The sequence below is a fragment of the Hyaena hyaena genome, unplaced genomic scaffold (assembly GCF_003009895.1).
Source record: "Hyaena hyaena isolate Hyena2069 unplaced genomic scaffold, ASM300989v1 scaffold_146, whole genome shotgun sequence".
NCBI lineage: Eukaryota > Metazoa > Chordata > Mammalia > Carnivora > Hyaenidae > Hyaena > Hyaena hyaena.
This window is the reverse complement of record NW_024080778.1, coordinates 2,878,004-2,901,782: the sequence shown is the minus strand read 5'-3', so window position 1 is coordinate 2,901,782 and position 23,779 is coordinate 2,878,004. Positions and strand designations below refer to the sequence as shown.

General features: G+C 39.5%; 1 protein-coding gene across 1 annotated transcript in view; it reads right to left on the bottom strand.

The window, feature by feature from the left end:
- Positions 1–20,725, bottom strand: part of DKK2 (dickkopf WNT signaling pathway inhibitor 2) — a 103,139-nt gene extending 82,414 nt beyond the window's left edge. Inside the window, exon 1 of the mRNA XM_039238761.1 lies at positions 19,908–20,725. Within this exon, the coding sequence (XP_039094692.1) occupies positions 19,908–20,129 (222 nt within the window). The 5' untranslated portion in view covers positions 20,130–20,725. The remainder of the gene's footprint in view (positions 1–19,907) is intronic.
- Between the last annotated feature and the right edge of the window lie 3,054 nt (positions 20,726–23,779).

Below are 23,779 nucleotides of genomic sequence, written 5' to 3'. Positions count from 1 at the left end.
TTTAGTTGCTGAAATGAAATATAATTTTCCTCAAATGTCTATCTACCAGTATGACAGATTAATCACATTGGTAATATGGCTGAACATTAAAGGAAAGAAATGTAATATTATGATAAAAATTGGGACTATGATAAATGTGTGATAACAATATCATAACACGTCCTGTGTGCTATCATTTCCCTTTCCCTAAATATAAAGAAGCCTTCTCCTCCCAAAGAGTCCAATTAAAACACAGTGATTCAAAAGCTTGAATTTGGAAAGCTAAGTCACATCTCCGTATAAGACTATTAGAGAACATCATGGCCAATCTAAGAAATCATTCTCCTTGTCTGTTTAGCACCCACTGCTAGTTATGTGTATCCTAACATATAGAAAAACTAAACAAACAAACAAAAATATTGGTAAGGAATTAAGAAAACATAGCTGATATATGGGTTTGATGCTGTCTAGTCACTAAAACAGTGATTGAAGAATCCAGTCTTAATAACAAAGAACAGGACTTACAAAGTGTTTTGTTTTTATAGAATATGGCTAATGAATGCCACTTGAGTAATTTTTCCTGCCCTGGCAATGTCTCTGAGCAGAATTGATGATTGAATTGGTTTCCAACTTTTTTTTTTTTTTAAGTTCTGAATTTATACAGGTAAAACACCACCAAGAGTATAAACTAAGTATGTTTCTCACATATGTATGATGTTAGTTTCTTAGGAAAGTCTGCTCTGCCCCATGTGTATCTTATTCAGCCAAATTTAAATTCCTAAGTCATTTTTCTGTGAGCCACTATTAATTCATACCGTTATAGAGATGCCTGTTTTGATCTATAGAACTAAAATGCTTTCCTAATGGGCTGAATGTGAGTGTGAGGGAAAGAAAAAAGTTACAGATGAATAGTAGTCCTTTGAGCGATTAGAAAAATGGATTCAATATCGAATGAGGTGAGGAATCCAACAGGTTAGGAAAAGGAAAAAGATGGGATTTTGACATGGTCAGTTTGAAATACCTGTTAGTGGAATTGTTAGCTTGGCATTTGGGTATCTCACTCTGAAGCTTAAGAGAGGTTTTGCCTAGAGAATACATATATGGAAGTCCTTGTCATAAGGTGGTATTTAAAGCCCTAAAATCATTAAATCACAAAGGGAATGACTATAGATGGCAAATATTATACTGAGACCAGACCAATTCCTTGTCCCAGAAATAATAAAATTAGTTTGTCATGATTTATTCTAAGTAACATGTTATTTCTTGGGTATATCTATTTCCCTAAGTACGGAATTTCATAATCTGCTGTGTAATGCAGTCCAGAATCAGTATCAAAATAATCATTCTCTGGAATAAACCTTTACTTCTTGGTAATCAGAATATCATTTCCATATTATATTGTCCCTTTTAGATAAATGGGAATGGTTGAATTATCTTAACATAGTGGTATAAAATCCACTCTGGGTAATACACTTTTAGTTCCCTCTTGAGCTGAGTAATTATGTCTGCTTATCCAGAGTCAGGGCCAAGCCATTTTGCAGGGCATATTTGAGTGAAGATGAGTAGCTTTTCATAAGTGAGACATAATTGTCAAAATTATGTTTTGTGAAAGAGAGAAAATCAGAGGCAAAACTGTGATACCATCTACTTCCCTCATTACCTCTATGAATCTTTTTCCTACCTAGCTATTTTCATTATAATCAGTTGTTAGAGGCAGCTGTTATTAATATGGAAAGAAATGGGAAAGTTCTTAAATACTGCTTTTTTAAAAACAAACAAACAAACAAACTTCAAAACATCTGAGCTCTGCACTGACAAATATTTTTGGTGAGACCAAATGATTATGTAAGGGATTATGCGGAAGGAACATCAACTAAATTTCTTCTTTGTTGCCTACAAAGGCGTTTTGAAATAGTCTTTTACTTTCACAGTAGTTTTTGTCAAATGCTATGAAAAGTTTAATGAATTTGTCTAGTTTTTCTCATTTTTAAACCCTAAAGATTGCTTAATACTGGAATGTGGTTGCCTGATATTTGCCCATGAATAGAAATGCCACCATTTGATGTAGAATGTTTAACTTTGTTTATTACGACAACATTTTCCCTTCCAAGGGACTTTCCCACCCTTCTGAGAATTACCCAAAATTCGAGAGGTGAAGGGAGGAGACATGAAAGACGAAATGCAAAAGAGGAAATCAAAACCAAAAAGTTGGCCCAAACTCTTAGAACAAACCCTACGCCCTGGGTCCCAGCTAAATATGAGTTAGAGGGTTATGTTATCACCTTAGTCAGAGCCATTGTTGTTAGGCCAGTATATCTGTTGTCACTGGAAAACAGCATAGCCAAGTCATCCTTCCCCATGGAGGAAAGTGTGGTGTCAGAATTTCAGGAAGGTCCAAATCAGGACACCTGTGTGCCAGATAGGCCCAGCTGCACATGTGGGCTGGCCAGTGCTGTAGGACGCCATCTGCTCAGCACATGGAATGCCAGTTCCTTTGCCGAAGATGGGTTTGAAGGATGGGATTCTTTAAAGGGAAAGCTCACAGCTAGGCTGTGACATCCTTAGCCTTTCTCACATTTTAAAATAAACAATTTTAGGAAGAGAGGATTAAAGGCTTATGTCTGAGAGATGACAAGTAGGGTATATTGCTAGCTCCAGAAGAATTGCCTCAGAAGTTCTCCTTCAGATCGGCACTTGGCTTTTTATTCTGGTGACTGATGAAGTATGACTATAACTCTCAGAAAATTCCAGGTGTTAAGCATGTGCACATTCCAAAAATGCTCTGTGTTCTTGTCCCTGGGTTTGCAACAATCAGACCAACTAGGGAATATCTCTCTTTCCTAGTCTTTCTGAAACATAAGGAGACATTTGGCCCACACCTTGACTTCCTGATCATTAATGAAAATCTGGACAGAGAAAACATGGTGGACAATTCAGAATCTATTGAACAACTAGTAATAATTTCCTCCACCCCATAAAACTGCCATTTAAGAGTATAAGTTAACACTCACTTCTTTGTAATTTTGGGGATTGAATTTCCCACAAACTGTCTTTATTAAGTCCTTGTTTAGCAATCTATTACTTTTCACCATTAGTAATGATCAGATATTTTAAATGTTTATTTTTTCCTTTAATAGATATTTATAGTCTACTCTTTTGAAAGATTATGGAAATTTCGGTTTATTCTTCATAGAAAAGAAGATAAGGACTTTGACTGTTTCTAGAATTTACAGGCTCACTTCTTTAAAGCTGTTAAACTCCTAAAACAAAACAAAACAAGATCTCAATATGGGGAAAGCAAATTCATTCACTGTTTAAAAAATTGGTAGGAAAATGGTAAGAAAACAGATTTTACAATATAATTATAAATATATAATATAGTTACAAATATAGTTGCAGTATCATCCTGAAAATGCAGTAACTATAACAAATATCTCATAAAACCCATTCCGTAGATTCCAATTTGACCAAAATCAGAATATTCACCTTAATTTTCAGGCACAGGAACCAAGAACTCATAATCTTAATTAAGCCAATAATGTAGACTGACTTGAGAAATTATTTGCAATTCAGATTTGATGCCACTGTCATTTTTTGTTCTCAGTTCATGTTTTGGTAAAACATGCTAATCTGTTTCTGTATAATTAAAAAATATCTTGTACAAGAAATGAAGCACATAAAAGAATAATCAGACACACTTGCTAAATTAATTGCATATGGCGTTGTGCCAGTTTCCAGCCTCAGTGATTAGGTTATGTCTCCACTTTCTTTTGTCATTCTCCTACCCCACCCCACACCCAATAACCATCAATCTGTTCTCTATATCTACAAGCTTGGTTTTTGATTGTATGTTTGCTGGTTTCTTTCTTTTTTAGATTCCATATATAAGAGATATCATACAGTGTTTGCCTTTCTCCATCTGACTAACTTTACTCAGCATAATGCCATCAAGGTCTATCCACGTTGTCACAAATGGCAAGTTTTCATTCTTTTTGTGGCTGAATAATATTCCATTATGCATATAAATGTCACAATTTCTTTATCCATTCATCCATTAACGGACACTTAGGTTGTTTCCATATCTTACAAATAATACAGAGTGCATATATCTTTTCAATTTAGTGTTTTTGTTTTCTTTGGATAAATACCCAGAAGTTGAATTGCTGGATCATATGATGGTTCAATTTTTAATTTTTTGAGGAATCTCCACATTGTTTTCCACAGTGGCTGCACCAATTTATGTTCCCGCTAACGGTACACAAGTGTTCCCTTTTGTCCACATCCTCATGTACACTTGTTATTTCTTGCCTTTTTTATAATAAACATTCTAAAATGAAGTATAAGATGGTATCTCATTGTGGTTTTGATTTGAATTTCCCTGATGATTAATGACATTGAGCATCTTTCATGTACCTTTTGGCCATGTATACAATGGCTTTATAACCTGATAGCCATCTAAATCTCACTCACTTTTTAAAAACTAAGTGGTTTCCCTACTAACTCAGCAAAGCAAAACTATTCTACATTAAAACTACAATCAAATAACTCTGAATTTGAAGGCAGGCCATCACAGGACCACAGATACCATATGTTGAGCTTGCTCATAATGTAAATGCTCACTTTTCTAGCATCTTCTCCTTTGCCTGACAGCCTCTCACACACATTTTCTGAGTGCTCTGCACATGACAGAAGTTCATAGGGCATTGGAAAGATTAAGTAAGATAATATAAAGTTCTTGGCATGAAGTAGGTTCTCAACAAATATTAGTTGCCCTATCTTCTAGAAGCAAGGTGTTGTGGACTACTCAATTGTGTAGTGCATATCCATGGATAAGCAATGACTATGATTGGAGATTCAGCCTATTTTTCCTGCTTGATTTTGTGACTGAGTCATAAGTAACCCTCAGTTATGCATTTTAGCTACAGATCATCACTCTTTCAAATCCTTCATTTAAATCTCATTATGATGGTTGCAATGGGTTTGTCATTGGGCACATGATTCTTAAATCTGATAGCATGCATTCAAAATAAATAATTTGTACATTGCTCTTGTCACCCTGCCTTGATTCCCATCAGATATATTTTTTTAAATATTTTTAAATTTATATTTGAGAGAGCCTGAGAAGGTAGGCACAGAGAGAGAAGGACAGAGGATTGGAAGCGGGCTCTGCACTGATAGCAGCCTGATGCAGGGCTCACACTCACCAACTGTGAGATCATGACTTGAGCTAAAGTCAGATGCTCAACAGACTGAGCCACTTGGGTGCCCTAATTCCCTAAGATATTTTAAATAGTCCTTGAAAATTAAGAACATCTTTGTCTCAACTATCAGAACATTCTCTTCAGTCTCTGACTCTCCCCAGAAGTGGAATTAAAAATAAAAATAAAAATGAATATTAAAAAAAAACAATTACTGGTGAGGTTGGGCTGCATTCTTCTTTATTGACGTTTACTAAGAACCAGAATTATATTTTTGGGTCTAACTTAATTTTTTATGTGCCAGACCATCAAATATAGCTGCTCTTTTGTGTTGAAAGCTTGTGTTTTTCTAACAGGAAAATTCATAGCACACACTCCAATCCAATTTGTAATCAATCAGTGGGATGTCAGTGGCATAAGACCTGAGTGCTGGTCACTTGTCCTTTTAACAATAAGAACAACAGAGTCTAAAATTCAGTTACAATGTGCTGCAGCTGGTGTGGCCAGGACCCCACTGGAAATGTAATTTCAAGAGGATTTTTCTTGTTAAAAAGAAAATTTTCCCTCTGAAAAGTGTTGGGAAGATAGCAATGGGGCAAATAGGCAAGCAAGGAAATTTACAAGGATTTCCAAAGACTATTTTGGAAGTATTGTAATAATTTGAGCAATTGCAAAAACATTTTTACTGAGTTAAAGCAGTTTAGCTTTCGCTCTAAAATTTTAATAGAATATGCTTGCCTTAAAAAATAACTTTTTACAGACCTGTTTGGTTTTCTGGCTTCAGTCTATACATTTAAACCAAGTGGCACATAAAGTTATGTGTGTCACCAGATGGACTCTAGGGAATTGCACTGGGTTTGATTTGTTCCTGCCTCTTCTTTCAGGAAAAGAGTGGGTTTTGGGTGGGGAAATTACTGCTGGCTTGTACTCATTAAATGCTTCCTGAACACCATGATCCTCTGAGAAATAGTAACCATATTATATAAATTCTGACCAGGTTCTTCTAATGGAGAAGACCTAATTACAAGAGATTACATGTAATATGTATACACACACACACACAGACATACATACATATAATTTAATTATTTTTTTTAATTTTAGGACTATAAACCCAATTGATGGTTTTCCACCTTAAAGCAATCAACATTTAAGGGTTTACAATTGAAGCCACAATACTGATTCCATGACTCAGAATATCTTTTGAAACTTTTTGGAATTGTTTTCAGAAATGACACCACATTTCTTTGACATCCTTACTTTCTGTTGGTTATTTGGTTAATGGAAACAACATAAAACCACTCAGTGCCAAGCATTTTAAAATAACATTTTTAAAAAAAATTTTTAATGTTTATTTATTTTTGAGAGACAGAGAGACAGAGTGTGAGTGGGGAAAGAGCAGAGAGAGAGGGAGATCCAGAATCCAAAGCAAGATCCAGGCTCTGAGCTGTCAGCACAGAGCCTGATGTGGAACTCGAGCCCACAAACCATGAGATCATGACCTGAGTCCAAGTCAGACTTTTAGTGGACTGAGCCACCCAGGTGCCCCCCCGCCAATTTTTTTAATGTTTATTTTTGAGTCTGAGAGAGGGAGAGGGAGAGAGAGAGAGAAAGAGAGAGAGAGAAAGAGAGAGAGAGAGAGAGAGAGTAAAGAGGGGAGCGGCAGAGAGAGGGAGACCCAGAATCCAAAACAGGCTCCAGACTCTGAGCTGTCAGCACAGAGCTGATGCGGGGCTCGAGATCATGAACCATGAGATCATGACATGAGTCAAAGTTGGATGCTTAACCGACTGAGCCACTCAGGTGCCCCAAGGGCAAGCTTTTTAAACGTGGTATATTAATCAATATGTATAACATTGTTTGTGGTCATGAAGTTATAGACTAAAATAAACATGTAAACTGTTTATGAAATTAGTCCCAAAATGAAACCTAAGTGACAATATCAAAAGAATGAGTTTTCTGCAGTGACTAATTTGGAAAAATAATGAGTGTGGTTTATTAAAAAAAATCTATGACATTATTTTAAACTTGTATCTTTATCAAATTTCATTCTTTGATGTATTTTAGCACACAGTCCATCCCTCTTCCCCACCTGAGGTAAAACCTTGTCTACTTTACTGAACATACCCCCTCCACCATTCCATTTTTCGGTCACCAGACTCCTACCTTCCTACTAGTACAACTTTGTGATTCCTTATCATTCTAATTCCTCATAAGCCTGTCTCTTACCGCTAATGTTCCTTTAGTCCTTTATAAATGATAAAATTAGGATCAGACCTCCATAGGGAATAGTGAGGCATTTACAAAGGAAAAATAAATCAAAATTTAATTCCTTCTAAAATATTTAAAAAAGAAAAGGCAGACACCACTTCTTTACATCGTTACCGTAATGTCCAACATGAACAGACCTTCTTCCTGACTGTTTATAGAGATGGTCTTATCCTCCCAGGTCAGCCTGACGGTTCATCAAGGGAATAAAATCTGTGAATAATGACTAAAATAATTTGATTATTTTTTCTGTTAATGAGGAAGGGAGTTTACATAGAGATTGGTATCTGGGTTTGTCTTATTCATGCTTCACTTAAACAGAAAGCAGAATGTCCTTGCTTTTAACATAATTAAAGTTAAAATAATGAGATAACTAAGCAATGCAGTACAAGCGTTCATTCTTGGAACTCCTTAGAAAAAGAAAACACATCAGGTTGTCCAGCTTTCATATCATATTAGAAATAGAGGCATGAACCGTACCATCTCTGGCTATCTCTTTCAGCTTTAAAATGCCAACTGGATTCCACAACATTTGCTTTTATGGCTACCTATTCCAAATACCCAGCGTGGCATATGTGTCAAACAAATGCTTGTTTACGATGATTATAGCATCTAATACACCTAAGAAGTAAGTAATTAGCGAGTTGACTAACCTGAAGAATGGAATCACATCTGCATTCTCAAGGGGACCAGTAAAAGTTCTCTATCTGATTTCTCTGACCTCCAGTTCGTACGAGGGGCAGGACAGCACACTGAGCAGGCTGACTCCAGTTAAGACTGCTTAGTTATAAATCCCACATCTTCCATCCAACAATTGTGTGGCCCCAGGGACAAAGTAGAGAGAAAGAAAAGAATTGAGGACATGGTGTGCCATCTCAAGAAGCTCAAACATCATGCTCTGGAAAAAGACATGAGATGGAGAATAGCCTGATAAGATTTTACTTTCGAAGAGCTCATTTTAGAAGTAGTACAGAGGATGGTTTAGAGAAGTACAAAACTAGTACAATACTATAATAGTCCATCAGGGAATGATTATGGTCTGAGCCAAAGCAATGACAATTGTATTGACGATAAGGCAGCAGAAGACATCAATATTAAGGAAGACGTAGAATACTATAAATTAGAGAATAAATGCTTGGGAGCAGGGATAGAAAGCAGGAAGCCTAAACTATTTTTAGCATGGATGAATGGTTAGGTGAGATTCCAACACTTGTAACATGAAGGATCAGACTTATTACATTGTTCACTAGGAAATGCCTCCTTAGCAATACAATATGCTTTCAACAGCTCTGAAAATACCCACTTTCCTGTTTGAAGAATTCTAACAAAATATATTTCCTCTGTCACTGTACATGTGATTCCGTATCCACTTGACTACAATTGGCTTTTTCCCTAAACTTATCCATTCTGAACCACATAGCCTATGTGTCCAAAATACGACCCTCACAGTTAGTTTCAAAGCTTTAAAAATACACTTACTTCTATTATCAAGACGCTTATCATTCCTTTCCAAGATATATTGAAAATACATTAATAGTAGCACCTCTCCAACATGGTAGAAAAAAAAGACATAGAGCTCTCCTTGAATATCATAGACAGGATATTCTAAACAGGCAAGAGAGCAATTTGTAGCCTGCAGCAATAAAACAAAAACAAAAACTACATTTTAATGAGGAAGGTGAAAGTATAACCACTAGCACTGAAATTTTTGAATAAATCCAAGAAATCAAAATGAATCAGAAGAAAAAAAAGCCCCACAAAACTGAAAAACACTTTCAACTTTCAGTCTTCCTACTTATATAAAAAAGGCAGTCTATCAAAACAGAAACTGAACTGATGATTCCAGAATCATAAAACCCAACTAGATTAACTCATTCTTGGGTTGACTCTAACTAATTCACTTTCATCCTTCATAAATTCAGGGAAGAAAGGTCTTAATTTTGTTTTTCATAAAATAACTTCTAATGAGGTTAAGTAAGCAATATTTATATTTTCCAAACAGATAAGAAAATACAATATTATTGTAACTAACATTTTACTAATGAGAGAACTAAGGTGCAAAGGTGTCAGATGATTTCCTCAAGGGCTACCATATAAAAGGGTAAGCTACCCAGGTCTTCTGAATCTATGTCCCATGCTCTCTGAGGCTCACCTGCTGTCCCATGTAGAAACCGTAACCATTTTCAGCTGCATTTTCTTAGAAATAAAATATGACGGTACACACAGCATACACCCAGGGAGAACAATACTAAGGTAGGATAACAGATTCCGAGGAAACATGTCTGAAACATCCAAGTACCATGTGCAGCATAGTTATTGGTCACCTACTCCTGGAAGTGGAGTAGAGAGGCAAAGATCAAGCACATCTTAGGTGCAAGGGTCCACCACATTAGGCCACAGGCCAACACGCCATTGCAGAAGGGAAGGTGGGAGAGATCTGAGACAATGCATGCTTCTGTCCATGAAGACCTTCCTGCCTCTGTTTTCTTTCCCCCACTGGGGTTGACCCTAAAGGACGGTTGATCTCCCAGTATAGTAACCCTGAGCTCTGTGCAAGGGGAGGGGAGCAGCAAGTGGGATAGAGGATTCCAAACCTCAGGTTTTGATCAATGAATTCAATGAGTCATTACCAGCATTTTTTTAATTTTTATTTTTTAAGTTTATTTAATTTTGAGAGAGAGAGAGAGCACAAACAGGGAAGAAACAGAGAGAGAAGGAGAGACAGGATCCCTAGTAGGCTCTGTACTGTCTGCACAGAGCCTAATGTAGGACTTGAATTGTGAGATCATGACCTGAGCCCAAATCAAGAGCTGGACTCTTAACTGACTTGAGCCACCCAGGTGCCCTGTCATGACCAGCATTTTGAAGAGAGAGAGAAAGAAGGAGACGGAGAGGGAGAGAAAAGGGGGGGGGGGAGAGAGAGAGAGAGAGAGAGAGAGAATAGGACAGAAGGAAAGGACAAATATTTTTAAAATGTCTCACTGCATTGCCCATTGTAAGAGTATTTATTTTTGAAACTCTGCTTTGCTTTCATGGGTGTGCAAGTGTGTACTGGATCGCAACATAAAATACATTTCTTTCCGTGCATCGCTGTCAGAAAAGCTTTAAAACCATTGGCCTATATCCTAGATGATGCTAGGACAAAGGTCAAGCAATCGGTGATCCCGGCAGCCCACCATTATTTCCTTCCCTTCTTTTGTGTGTTCCTGCCATTCCTGTGCAGATTCTCTCCAGCCAGACTTCTTGCTAATCATGTCATTAAGTATCATGACTGCAAACGTGAGCAAGGACAATACAGTAAAGCCACTCCCCTTCATTAATTTTGTGTAAAGCCTACTGACATAGTTGTCATCATGGCATTGTTTTCTTTAATAATGCATTTTGATAGACAAGACTCAGAGCTGAAAGAGAGCTCTCCGTGTAATTTATCTCTCACCAGCTTTTAAATCAACTGAATTTAATTCTTCTCTAGAGCTTTGTTACTATGGGTTTAACAGAAAGCGTTGCTTTTGATTATTTGGAAGACTTGAGTTAGAAGTCAGATAATCCAAGTTCTGGCAGAAATTCTTTTGTCACAGGCACTGACTGTAGTACTTTGGGGGCAGATCAGGAAATATCTCCTAGTGCGGTTCCCTCATACATAAAATGTGTGAGTTAAACTAGGTGATTTCTAGTGTAACTGACAGCGCCAACTATGCCCACTTTTGTTTTGTACAAAGTCTTGAAACCTGTAGGTGATAAAAGGTTCTCTTGGTTCTTTCTGCAAACCTCTCCATCTTGAAAAATATTGAATAAGCACATTTGAAGAATCCTCTTGCACAGTTACGAAAGCACATTTAAGAGTCTGTCAGGCTGTGAGGAAATGTTAAGGAAGGTTTTCACACTAAAAATTAACAATTATTTCCAAAATAGCAAAAAAATACTCTGTGGTAAGTTGTTCAAGCTATAAAAATAAACATTACATATTGTTTAAAATGTGTATGCACATATCATAATATGTAATGTTTTGTAAGCATACATTATACACTTATTTGCACATTCTAATCAGACATGAGTTGTTTTAACAACAGGTCTACCATAGAGAGGAAAAAAAAATTGGAGCCCGTTAAATCCCAAGCATTTAAATATGTAGCTTTCGTGGAAATCTACACAGCTTTCTTTCATCACCGGTGAGTGATGAGCAGAGCTGAGCATGAGAAGAATTTGGGCAATCAGACTTGATTCTTGTGGCCTGCAATAGACTAACCTAGGACACTTTTCACCTGTTTTTTTTTTTTTTAAATAGCTATGAGAAATCATAAAGACTTGGTTGCCTAACTCCTGACAGTTCAAAGTTAGACATAAATTTTGTGTAATTTTTGATACGGGGATTTGTTTGTCTCTGGAAAGATGTCCCAAACAGTTGGGCAGGTAAGGGGGCTCAGGAGTTTAATCAAAATAAGAGTAGATTTCTGCCTGTGTGGCAAATGATTGCAAAGAAGGAAATCCTCTTAGCAAAGGGGAGGGAGTGGGACAGAAAAAGAAGTATAAGGAAGGAACTTGAGGAAATGCCCACGTTTATGGGCAGGAGGTTGTAGAGGGACCAATGAAAGAAAGAGGAAAGAATGATCCAGAAAAGAACATGGAAACATGTAACACCAGAAGCAAGGGGATAAACTAAGTAAAAAGGATAAGCTACGGAGCAGAGAGGATGATTGTTGGAAGGAAGACCTTAGATTTCGAGACAAATTAACCCAATGTTTCTTGAGACAAGTTTCAAAGGGTTAAGATGAAGTGAAGCTAGAGTGAGCAAGTGAAGACCATTAATTGAATGTCAACTGTCATTTCAGTTGGTTTTAAATGACAATCCCCACCCCCATCCTCCCATTTGAACACAGTCTTTTAGCTCATTACCAGATAGAAACACTTATCGGCAAACAGCTTGTTTCCAATATGTTAAAAGACTTTCACTCTTAATTTAACATTGTTAAAATATTTCCAAATTACCTGAATCATGAAATAGTCCAAATAAAACAAGGAAAGTGAAGGGAATAGAATGGGAATTATGAGTCCCAAATTTCTAAGTCCTCCTCACAGGACAGATGACACTCAAAAAGGGTTGTAAACCTTCCAAATTCTCAGGAAGCTCTCTGGGCCGCAGGCTGTACAGAAAGTGTCAAGAAACTTGCCTTTGTAGAGGCTAGCTTACTTTGGAGAATATCAAATTAATGCTGTTGGCAGCAGACTCTAACATGTTTTTCAATTATTTTGGTTCCTGTGGATAAATAACTAATATTGCCATGGCTGTTAGGACCCTCACTTACCGTGATTGGATTTTAATGTCTGGTGTACCCTTGCTTCTGTGTAATTTCACCAATTACTCAATCATATGCTATTTTGCTTACTTTATACAACACAGCACTGACTCATCATCCCTCTTAATATTAATATTCGATGCAAGAAATGTGATAGCATATTTGTGTGTGTTTTTATTTTGTCTTGTTTTGTTTTGCAATCTTGGCCTTGGCATAACTGAGTTCATTTGTTTCTTTCATGTACCCTGTACATCACATGCATTTATTTAGCTGCCCTGCCCATTGGTGGGCAAGATTAAGCAGCCACTTTCTATTTTGTGCATGAGCACTTGACTTGGTCTCATTTATTTCTGTAAGGCTAGCAGTATTAATAACAATTAGCACAGTAAATTAGTGCACTTTCTTTTCCCTCTGGCTCCGTAACATAAGGATTATTACTCTTGGTTGCTATTGTTAGTTATCTTATTTTACATATTAAAAAAAAAAAAAAAGAACCAGAGATTAAGTGTCTTTTCCAAAGACATGAAGCTGGTCAGTGGCAAGTCAGAAGTTAGAACCTCTTTAGTGCTGTAGTGCTGCTGCAGATCATCCGATTCTCTGAAAGGAAGCTAGAGAAATCCAAAGGAAAGGAAAAAGCAAAAGCCATCATAGGCTCTAACCCTAGTTGATTTTTCCCTTATCTGATCCAAGCGTGAGTGATGCCAGTCAAACCAACTCACAATCCTCGCAGGGAGGTTGCCGAAAAGGCCTCTGCCTCGCAGGTGTCAGTGAGCACCTTATGGCATTCAGACGCAGGAAGATAGACACGGGGCAGTGTGTTTTTGCCTTTCTCCACTTAATGCTGTGTGACTTGTACAAACTGCATACCTCTCTGTGTCTCAGGAAAATTATTGTTTTATCATTTATATAATATTTCATTTATTATAAAAATAAGGATGACCTTAGGAGTTGCCCTTTGAAGGGCTGCTGAGACATTCAAAAGGGTTCATGGTAATGAAGGATGTGGAGCAATGGGTGGCACTCAGTAAATAATAAATGGAACTTTGTACTATAATTTAATGTGTGCTATAAGTACTTATAAGCCAATTAAGGAAATAATATGTCTGAAGATCACTCACTTCTTCCAGTCCCCAGAAAAAAAGAACACTCGTATTTGGAATGATAAAGTATAGTACGGAGAACTAACATCTTTTAGGAAATGTTTGCATACGTCCACTATTTTAAGAAATCGATACTCCTAATTGTGATGTTCTGATGTTTTGTCACTTAATGTACTTATTTCCTCATTCATTTTATTTGTTTGTTTTAGACAGGGTGCAGCAATTAAAATATGTACAATTATGAAATATGTAACTTTCCTATCTACCAATTAAGTAGAATCAACCAATTAAATTAGGCACTGTAATATATTTAAAAGGATAACTGATGTACATTTGTCCCTTTCATCTGTGAAGGAGAGAGAAGAAACGGGGTTTTCAAAAATGTACTACTTTTGTGCTTTTTTTCTGATTTTATTTCTACATTTCTTATTTGGAGCACATAGCTAAGTCTAAACTAGTATGAAGATTCCACAAATATAGTCTGTTATACAGGTTCAGTGGTTGTGGAATCAGTGTTGAAATAATAATTCTGTTTTTTAGTGCTATCTAAACTAATTACTTGAGTTAAAATACAGCATTTTAGGTCTGATATTGGAATCCCTCTGCCTGAAAGTTTCATCGGATTCAATTTGCCATTACAAGGACAGGGATTTACGGGATGAGCTCTCCCTAAGGACATCTGATTCGATGTTGGTGTCATTCATAGCCTTCCTTCATTGGTTTGAACCCAGAAATATGGGCAGTAACCCAAAGTTACTAGCATGAGAGCCTTGTTCGGAAACCACTACTTAACATATTTGGGTGGTGACTTTTCTTCCTGTGGACAGATGTTCCTATCAAAAAAATCTCCCATATTTTGTATCAGTTGACCTCTTCATTTGGGAGAATGGTTTATATTTGTCCTTAAAAAAAAAAGAAAAAACAATTAGAGAAAAAATATGTTGCTGTCCTCTAGTTCCTGGCAAGAGAGGACAGAGGAGAAAAGGGAAATTAACCTTTGCTTACCTTCCATGATAATACTAAATTTTCATTATGCATTGCATATTTAATCTTTCTATTATCTTAAACCAATCCTACACAATGCAAAAATCTATCCTTAACTGCTATTAATTTTGCCTCCTTTTGGGTGCTGTTTCAAAATTATTTTTAAAAAACGACTCAGTAAGAGTCACAGGCAGACACAGATAGTGCATAAATCTTTTCAATTATTAGATAAATGACTAGGGGCAGCTTTATATTCTTTTTATAGATGAGTGCAAGTAACAAGGGGTCTAATGAAGGAAAATGAATTTAAAGGGCAATGAAGAAATCACAGACAGAAAAAAGATTGTATTTCATTTTGATGTTGTATCAATATCAAAGAATGAACAGCTAGAAAATAGTGGCTCACAAATGGTAAACATGTTGAGTATTATAAAAGACTTCTACAGTTTAACAATTATCTTAATATCCATTTAAAGTGATTGGGCAGGAAAAAGAAGAGGAAGTGGCAACATTCCTCCTGAATAGAATACACCAGTTACCCTTCTATTACATTGCTTTCTCTGCTTTAAAAACTATAAGATTTGAAACATCCTGGGAGGAGTTTGCATTGGAGGGATTTACTAAAGGAGACTCTGGTAGGGTCAAAGTCACAGCTGGAGTGAGTTTAAGTACCCTCGTCCCTTGCTCTCTCCTCTAGCACAAAATAAAATGATGGATGCTCCTACATAGATTATCATTAAAATACTTTTGTTGTTATTCACGAGGTCACCTTTCACTGGTACGGACTTATCAATTCTCTATTATTCACAGTGAAAGAAAAGGAACCTTATTGTAGATTGCTTCAAAATCTTTTATTTTGGAAAGTTTAAATTTTAAAAATGATTTGCTTTCCTGATTGTACTTAGCATCAGGTGATGTCTAGAAAATAACTGCAGATATTTATTCTCTAGCAGGAGAAAGTTGGGCTGGGATTTAAAAAAAAAAAAAGTCATGGGTAATTTCAAAAAGTGAAGTGATCACCCACAGCAAGTAGACCATCCAACTTATGTATAGTTTATTTAGATGAGCACTTTCATGAATATTTATACAGATAAATACATGTGGCACTTTTATTAAAGAAAATGCAATACACAAATATTAGCGCTCTCTAACCAACTCCCTCAAGCTTCTGTTTCAATGTGTTTCAAGCATTCTTTTTTCACAGCATGACTTCATCTAAACTTATCCAAATGTCCAAGTTATACGAGAAAATTATGGGATCAGAATTTATGTTAAACCAGTTTTCAGCTCCTTTTTAGAGACACGTGCCAGGAAGCTTATTTACATTTAAAATGTAATTATGTTTCATGTTCTACTCATAACTTTTAAAAATATTTCAAAATCCAATAGCACTGCATTCAAATTAATCCGTCTCCAAAAGACAAAGTAGGGGGTAAAGAAGACTAAAAAAAGGAATTACAAGCACAAATCCAAAGGTTTTCCACTTGAAAAAAAAAATGAATTGCAAAGGTAAATTGATATTTTAAGTTGCTTTTTTTATTTGTTCTTAACATGGCCTATAAAAATTGATTACTTCAAACTCCAGAGGTGATGTCGAGCAGCAGTGTACTTATTCAGAATATATGTATCCACATGATATAAAAGATTTTGTTTAAAATTATTTTTAATTTAAAACATTTGCAATCACCTCTTTAGAAAGTGAAATATCTTGACATATATATACGTTAGTAACAGTGCACAAGTTTATTTATCCCATAAACATATACTCTATCTTTTAAAACTCATAAGCAATAGAAAACGAAAACTGAAGTTAAAACATAAATGTGAATAATTCAACAAAATCATTTTTGCTACTTCTGTGTCAATCACTTGAATACTGCCATATTCAATTTTCTAGGTCATTTCCCATCATAACTCATAACTGTCTTTGAAAGCAAATCTAAAAATGAGAATCGTAACATCTCTGGAGAACAGTATATTCTCTTTCTGACCTCTCTAAATCTTTCCGGAAATTCAACGGCATCTTTTCCAGTAATGATCTGCAAATAATCCTTCGTGCCTATAGAATAAATAGAATTCCTATAAGTAAGATTTTTTCTTCATATGAAAACAGACTACGTCTAATCAAGAAAACCTTGGGGCCCTTTTGTGTCTCATTTTCACTTTTGTAGGTTAAGGAATTATAAAATTCCTTCATTAATTTATTCTGCAATGGCAAGAAAATTTTTATTTTAATCCTCTATTCTGAAAGTAAATAAAAAATTATTCACATTTTACCTAAAGAAAAGAAGACCAAAAACTAAGTTCTAATAAACCTGCCTGAATTTGCATCCTACAGTTTCCTCTTCCTGTATCTCTGAAACACATACATTTCAACATCATTAATCAAGATTGGAGGAGGGAGAGAAGACCAAATTATTGGGCCTCAGGATGACACTACATCATTAGCGAGTTTGATCAGCTGGCACTTAACTCCCAATCTTCTCAATCAATCCTATTTTTCTATTTTGCTGGGTAAAAATTTAGCTCGGCTACACTTCAATTCTACATTATTTTTCTCTATGGCATCTTTCTGTTTGAACAAGTCTTCTTCTTGCATTCTATTATTGAAAGTGAGAGTATGAAGAATTTTAGAAACCACATAACTAGTAGATTAAAGAAGGTAAAGAGACCCATAAATATTCAAAGAATTCCTCCTTCTACTTCAAAGAAGTTAGATTTTTCTGTTTGTTTCTTCGTAATAGCATACGTTTTTAGATCGCCCACTAAACAAATGAGAAGCCAGAAAATAACAAGAAATAATCTTCTCATTTTCCACCTACTTTAATTCAATTCAAGTGTGTTGTATCTTATGTTACCACTATCTCTTATAAATTACAATTTTCTAACAAACCTAACATCAAAGTATGAGGGTATGGTATTATAGTTAAGTAAATATAATGAAATTTATTCCCCAGAACCACTAAGTTATGGAGAGTATTTAAGAAATTCAAGAAAGAAAGGAAGAATGGAAGGAAGGAAGAGAAGAAAGAAAGAAAATTAAACTTATTTATAGAAACAAATTAATTTTCCATTTAAAGACATCCACATGGAGTTGCAACCTCTTTAAAAGAGCAGATATTTGGACAGAGCAAAATAAGCATATCAAAACATCAGGCATAAGCTAGATTCTGGGCTGCACCCCTCATTTTAGTCCATGGCTAATGACAGTTCTGACATAACTGATAATTTGATTCAGGAACATCAAGTGTTGGGGCCCAGTGGCGACGGAAACAGAAAGTCTCTTACAGAAACTCACAGAATGTACATGGATTAGAATCAAAAGGAACCTTAAAAGATCATTGGGTCCATCCGTCTGTCCTTGGCTGAACTAGACATCTAGTTGTCTTCAGCAACTGATAACATGGAATTTGAGGTCAGTAGCATTAGAGAAAAGTCTTATGATTTGGATTGATAGCATCTTCTCCTTCTAAATTTTGCTTCATATCATGATGGATATCTAAGGAAATGTTAAGTCCATTACTATCGAAAGTGTCAGAGTGTTTCAGAGGGAAAAGTAAAAGGAAATGAGAACGGTCACATAAGTGTGGAGGTATGTGCAACACATGCGACAATGTGCAAAGAATATGTATGCATGTAATGTGTATGCATGTAGTATGCATGCATATGTAGAGTTTATTTCCCGTGAGATTTTAAAAAAAATCCTGTGATTGTAGACTTTGTATTGCTTTGAGAAGCTAGCTGAAAATGTTTGTCATTTCAAAGCCTAGGAAGCATTCTGGAACTGCAAACCTACAAAAACCGTCCCCGTGAGAGGGCAGTAGGGGACCAAACGTGGGCCCACTTTTTCCTTGCTGTCCATCCAGGACTGGCCCTTGCTCTCAACTTCAGCCTGTCGCCTGCCTAGCGGCTGGGGCAGGGACAGTGGAGGCCACCAAGAGCGTGGACAGCTGGTGCCGCCAGGTCCTCCAATGAAACAAGGAAACCCAGGATCTGTGGGGGCAATGAGCCGCTTTCACGGGTTGACAGTTGTGCTGAGAGGTGCGTGTGCTGTTTGGCATACTGGCTTTCGGTTTTGGCTTCCTACAAAAGGAGCAGAAAGGGGGAGCTGTCGTGGTTCCCAGTGCCCACAAGGCCCCCTCTCCTGGCCGTTGCGCGCTGGCCACAGCGGGCGTCGCGTGTGCACGCTAGTTTTGTTTGTGAATATTTGCGTAACTCTTTGCAAGCGACTGTCAATGTGTCTGTGTGACACCGAGACAGACGCCCGCGAAAAGGTCCCGCTTGCAAAAATGCCGCCGGCGTCCACTTTGCTATGTCGCTGGCACCTTGGTTGCGCCCGCGTTACGCGATACTGTCAATGTCGCTTCATCATTTTGCTGCCTCCTGGATGATTTATTTACAACGCTAGAGAATTGAGAAATGGGTTGTCTATTGAGGCTTTCTGTCTGTGACCTCACTTCTTTGAAGGAAGAAAGTGGTTGGGAGGGAAGCAGAACCTGAAAGGGGGTGAATTCCCCCTCCAGATTGTAAAATGTAATGGTTAAGGGACCAGGACCTGGACCCAGACTATTTGGATTGGAATCCCACTCTGTCACTTAACACTAGCTTGTGTGCCTTGCAAATTGCCTAATCACCCCTTAACTCAATTTCTTCGTTTTCATAATGGGGGAAGTAACAGCGCCTAGCTCATAGGGTCGTGAAGACTAAATACATGTAAACGCTTAGAACAGTGCCTGACACATAATAGTTGCTGTGTATTAGCTGCTATTAACATGATCATCAGCATTGCCATGTTAAATTTGGAGGACCATCCCCCACCCTTACGCACTGGATCTTGACCATGCTCATGTCCCAAAGCAAAAATGAGAGAACCTTAACCCACCCGGTCCGCAGCGTCTCGCACCAGCCGCCACCAGCCACCCCCGCCCGCGATGATCTGCTTCCGGGAACCCCTCCCGAGCAGCGGTGCGCGCACACCTGCGGACGCACTTGAAAGGTTGAGGCGTGCAAAGGCCAACGACGCGCTCAAGAGCGCTGGTCCCCATCGCTCTCGGCTGTAGAGTGTATTTGGAGTGTTTTCCTACCTGCCCCAGGTTTTTGCCCTTCTTACTGCCGCCGAAAGCCAGTCCTGGGTATGTGCCCGCTGATCGATTGGCGGCCTGGGCAGGCGTCTCCCCGCCCAGAGAGGACTTGATGGAGTTGAGTTTGGCCCGCGAGCTGCCGAGCTGTGAGCTCTCCACCATCAGCACCGCGGCCAGTAGGAGCAGACATCGGGACGAGTCCTTGCCCCGCATCAGCGCGGCCATTTCCTGGCGAGGGGTCCCCGGGGAGGCGCAAAGCCCGGAGGGGCGCGGATGCGAGGGGAGGGAGGACCCCAACACCTGGCCCCTCGCTCAGGGTGAGGGGGGTCGCAGGCTCTGTGCCCCCAACCCCACTTGGCTCCGGGGGCCCAGCACCGTGTGAATTCAGTCTCACGCTTCAGACCAGGAGCGAGAGCGACCAAAGCCAGACCCGCTTCTCCGGCAGGGCAGGAAGTTCTGCCGTAACTGGAAGCAGTCAAAGGCGAGGAGTCCTCTCGCCAAGGAGGCGTGACCCGAGGTGCAAGAAGCCCCAGCCCCACAGACCGCACCGCTCCAGAGGCTCCGTGCCCCGCACCTCCGTGGCCCCGCCGGGTCTCTGCGGTCCGATCGTCCCGTTAACTCCTCCGGAGGTCCACACCACACCTCTTCTCCTGCGGCCTCAGTTGCTTTTGTCTCCTCGTTGCCTTCCTTACTACCCTTTAAGTCTCCACCTTTGCAGGACACAGTGTTAGCGGGCGCTCTAATGGGGGGTCAAGGAAGCTCCGGACGTGACCCCGGGGGTCTCCGGCGAGCGGAGGGCTCCCACGCGCGGGCACGGTCGCGGCGCAGCGCCGCTCGCTCACTGGCTGCCTACCGCGGGCAGGGACGCAGCAGCGCCCTGGGAGCGGCCTCGCGCCCAGCGGTCTCCCTCTCTCCGTTTGCTCTCTCACCGTCGCCCCCTTTGCTCTTTATAGCTTCCCACAGTGGGGTTTTTTTTTTTCCCTCCGCCCCCAATTCAAGAGTGACAAAGAGTGAAATCGTTTCTCTCACCCCCCACGTTCCCGCCCCACTCTTCTCCTTCCCCCTGCGGCTGCTGTCTCTGCGGCTCCCCCTCCTGCCTCGCCCCCTCGCCCCCCTCCCACACCCCTCTCCACGCTGCAACAGTCGAGAAAATGGGATTCATTCCCAGAGGAACGTGAGGTCTCCTCATTCCTGACCACAGCTCCAGAGGGTGGAAAGGCCGTTGGAGACAGACGGGGGGCAGCGGTGGACGCGGAGAGGGGCAGGTTTCCACCGCCCTTGGGGACCGCCAGCACCCTTCTTTAAGTTTCCCAACTCGTCTCCAGCGCTTGCCTCCTACAGGGCACTAGAAATGCCCCACAGAAGACGTAGAGAAGTGAGCACCTGGGCGTTAATGCTGTGCTCTGTGGACGCTCAAACGCTCAAGTTGGGTTTTAGTTTTTGCCTCCTAGGAGGTGTGTGAGGCTGAGCTATGCTGTGCCGGGGGTACCCAACTGACATGGATGGGGGCTTTGGAACTGGGGAGAAGAGGAGCGGAGAAACGGGAAAGATGTTCCTATTCTTTCACCCGAGAGACATTTGGGACTTCCCAGCGTCTGCCTTTTGCACCCCCCGAACCCCAGGACCCCACCACACACGCAGCGTTCGTTTACGTCTCTGCGGGACTGGGAGGAATGGGGTGCCCTGAGCCCGCTCCAAGGGTTTCAATCTCACAGCTCTACCCGGCATCTTTACCGTGCTAGGCAGCTGCCCCCTTTGCAAAAAGGAAATCCCAAACTGAAATGAACGGAGGTCCTGCCTTCCTCGGTTTCCAGCTTCCCAGCTTCTGGGAATTCCATGGGAAGCCTTTCCGTCCAGTCCCCAAGGCTCCCTAGGTCCGGTTTGCTTCTGAGAAGGTCTAAGGAAGCTTTGAGAGGGGCAGGGGCGCGCAGCACGCGGCGCTTGGGGGCGCCAGCGGTAGCTGCCTGCGAGGCGCGGAAGTTTGCAGGAGACAAGCCGTCCCCGCAAGCTCGGGGCTCTGGTTTGGAGCGGTTTGGCGGTTAAACGCCCATGTTCCTATTGCGATGAGAAGGCTTGTTTGGGGAGTTGTTGTATTTGTCCATCTCAGGCTCTAACGCCTGCGCGCAGAGAAATTGAGGCAGCGAGCACAGCTTGGCAGCTAAAAGCTAGGAAAGGAGGCTGATCTCCGAACTGCACTCTAGGTCTGATCTGCGTTCCCGATCCTAACAGGATTCCTGATCCTAACGCACACCAGCGCCTGCAGGAGTTTGCATTCGACACGTCGCTACGTGAGAACCTTAGTGACTCTTTTCCCCACAAAAGGACCGAGTTCCAAAGTGTGAATTTATGGCTGGGGTCTCCCAGACAGCACCAGCCTTGCTGTTTCTCTGCTCTGATCTGTGAGTCTGTCTGGCGTGGAATTCTTGGTTTTCAGATTTCTTTTTTAAACACAAGCAAAGAGTCATTTAAACTGGAGGAACCCTCTGGAATCTTTTCTTATCTTTGAACTGGCTTTGCGTTTCCTTAGAGATTTTCGCATTCATTTTTTTCCCACTTTTTAAAAATATGCCTAGGAATTTATTTGTAAGGACAAAGGATGCATTACAGGCATTGGTGGAGGCCGAAGAAACGGATTCATACGGTATTAATGCATAATTGGAATTCGGTGTTTACACCTTAACAAAGGTGTATCTTTTGCCTGCTTTGTGATATGCCAATCAGGAAACATAAGAGAAGTGGAGAAATTTAAGTTAGGAGTCTGTTGGTTGGGAATTTTTCAAGAGCCTGTTAGAGCAAAGGAAAAGACAAAAGAGAGCTAAATAATGTGAGCAAGAAATCACTCTACATCCATTTGAAGGTTGCAAATATCCATCATCTGCTAAAGAGGGAACACATGTATCAAGAAAAAATTTGGAGATACTTAGCCTGTTTCTGTCAGTTCCCTCTTTCCTTACCTCCAACCAAAGTAAGATCCCACATGGTCATCCTAACTCTTGTCAATGGACCTGCCAAAAAGAAAATAATGTGAAGCTCAACTTATTTACTCTCAAGAAACCCCTCAACTCTGGGTATCATGATAGAGATTATCTCAGGGATTTACATGATTATCTACAAGCTCCAAAAGGAAATTTTTACAAATCAAAGTTAAAAATCAAGTTCACATTTGGTGCACAAACATTTCCCCCTATACACCAAACTAAATCACACAATGGATCAAATGCTACAACAGACACAATTACACCTTAGGCTAAACAGGGGGTGAAAACTAATTGTATTCATGATCCAAGTGCTCTCTTTAAATTGTATAACAGACAGAAGAGACAGACACACATAACCCACATGTAGACAAGTACATATACATACCCAAAATCAACTAACTGCAAATAAACATAATCCTTTGGATTACTGTCATAATCACACATGTGTTTTCTTGTGTGTGTTTTCATAAGTATGAAGATACAAGTTTCATATTCTACTTGAAAAAACAGATTTTTTAATGCATTTTGCAATAACATCGTTAGGGAGTAAATATATAAAAGCAACACTGTACAGAAGTAAGGATAGAGTTTTCTTATGTGGAAGAAAGTGCCTCTCTGAGCACTTTCTCCTTTGGCTATATTGTCCCTCCCCTCTCTGTTCCTCCAGTCATTTTGGTTCCATTGAAAAAGGACTATCTCAGTAGTTGTTTCCGGATCCTGGTTTCCTTCTGACTACTTAGCCCCAAGGTGAGCTAAGTGCATATACATCATTGCCTTATTCATGTTTTCTATCCCACTATCTCTCTCCCTGCATTGGGAATCACTTCCTACAGAAGTCTGTTTAGTGGTTGTTTGTGCATTCACTGCATATATTAAGCTTAAGTTCTTGAGAATACA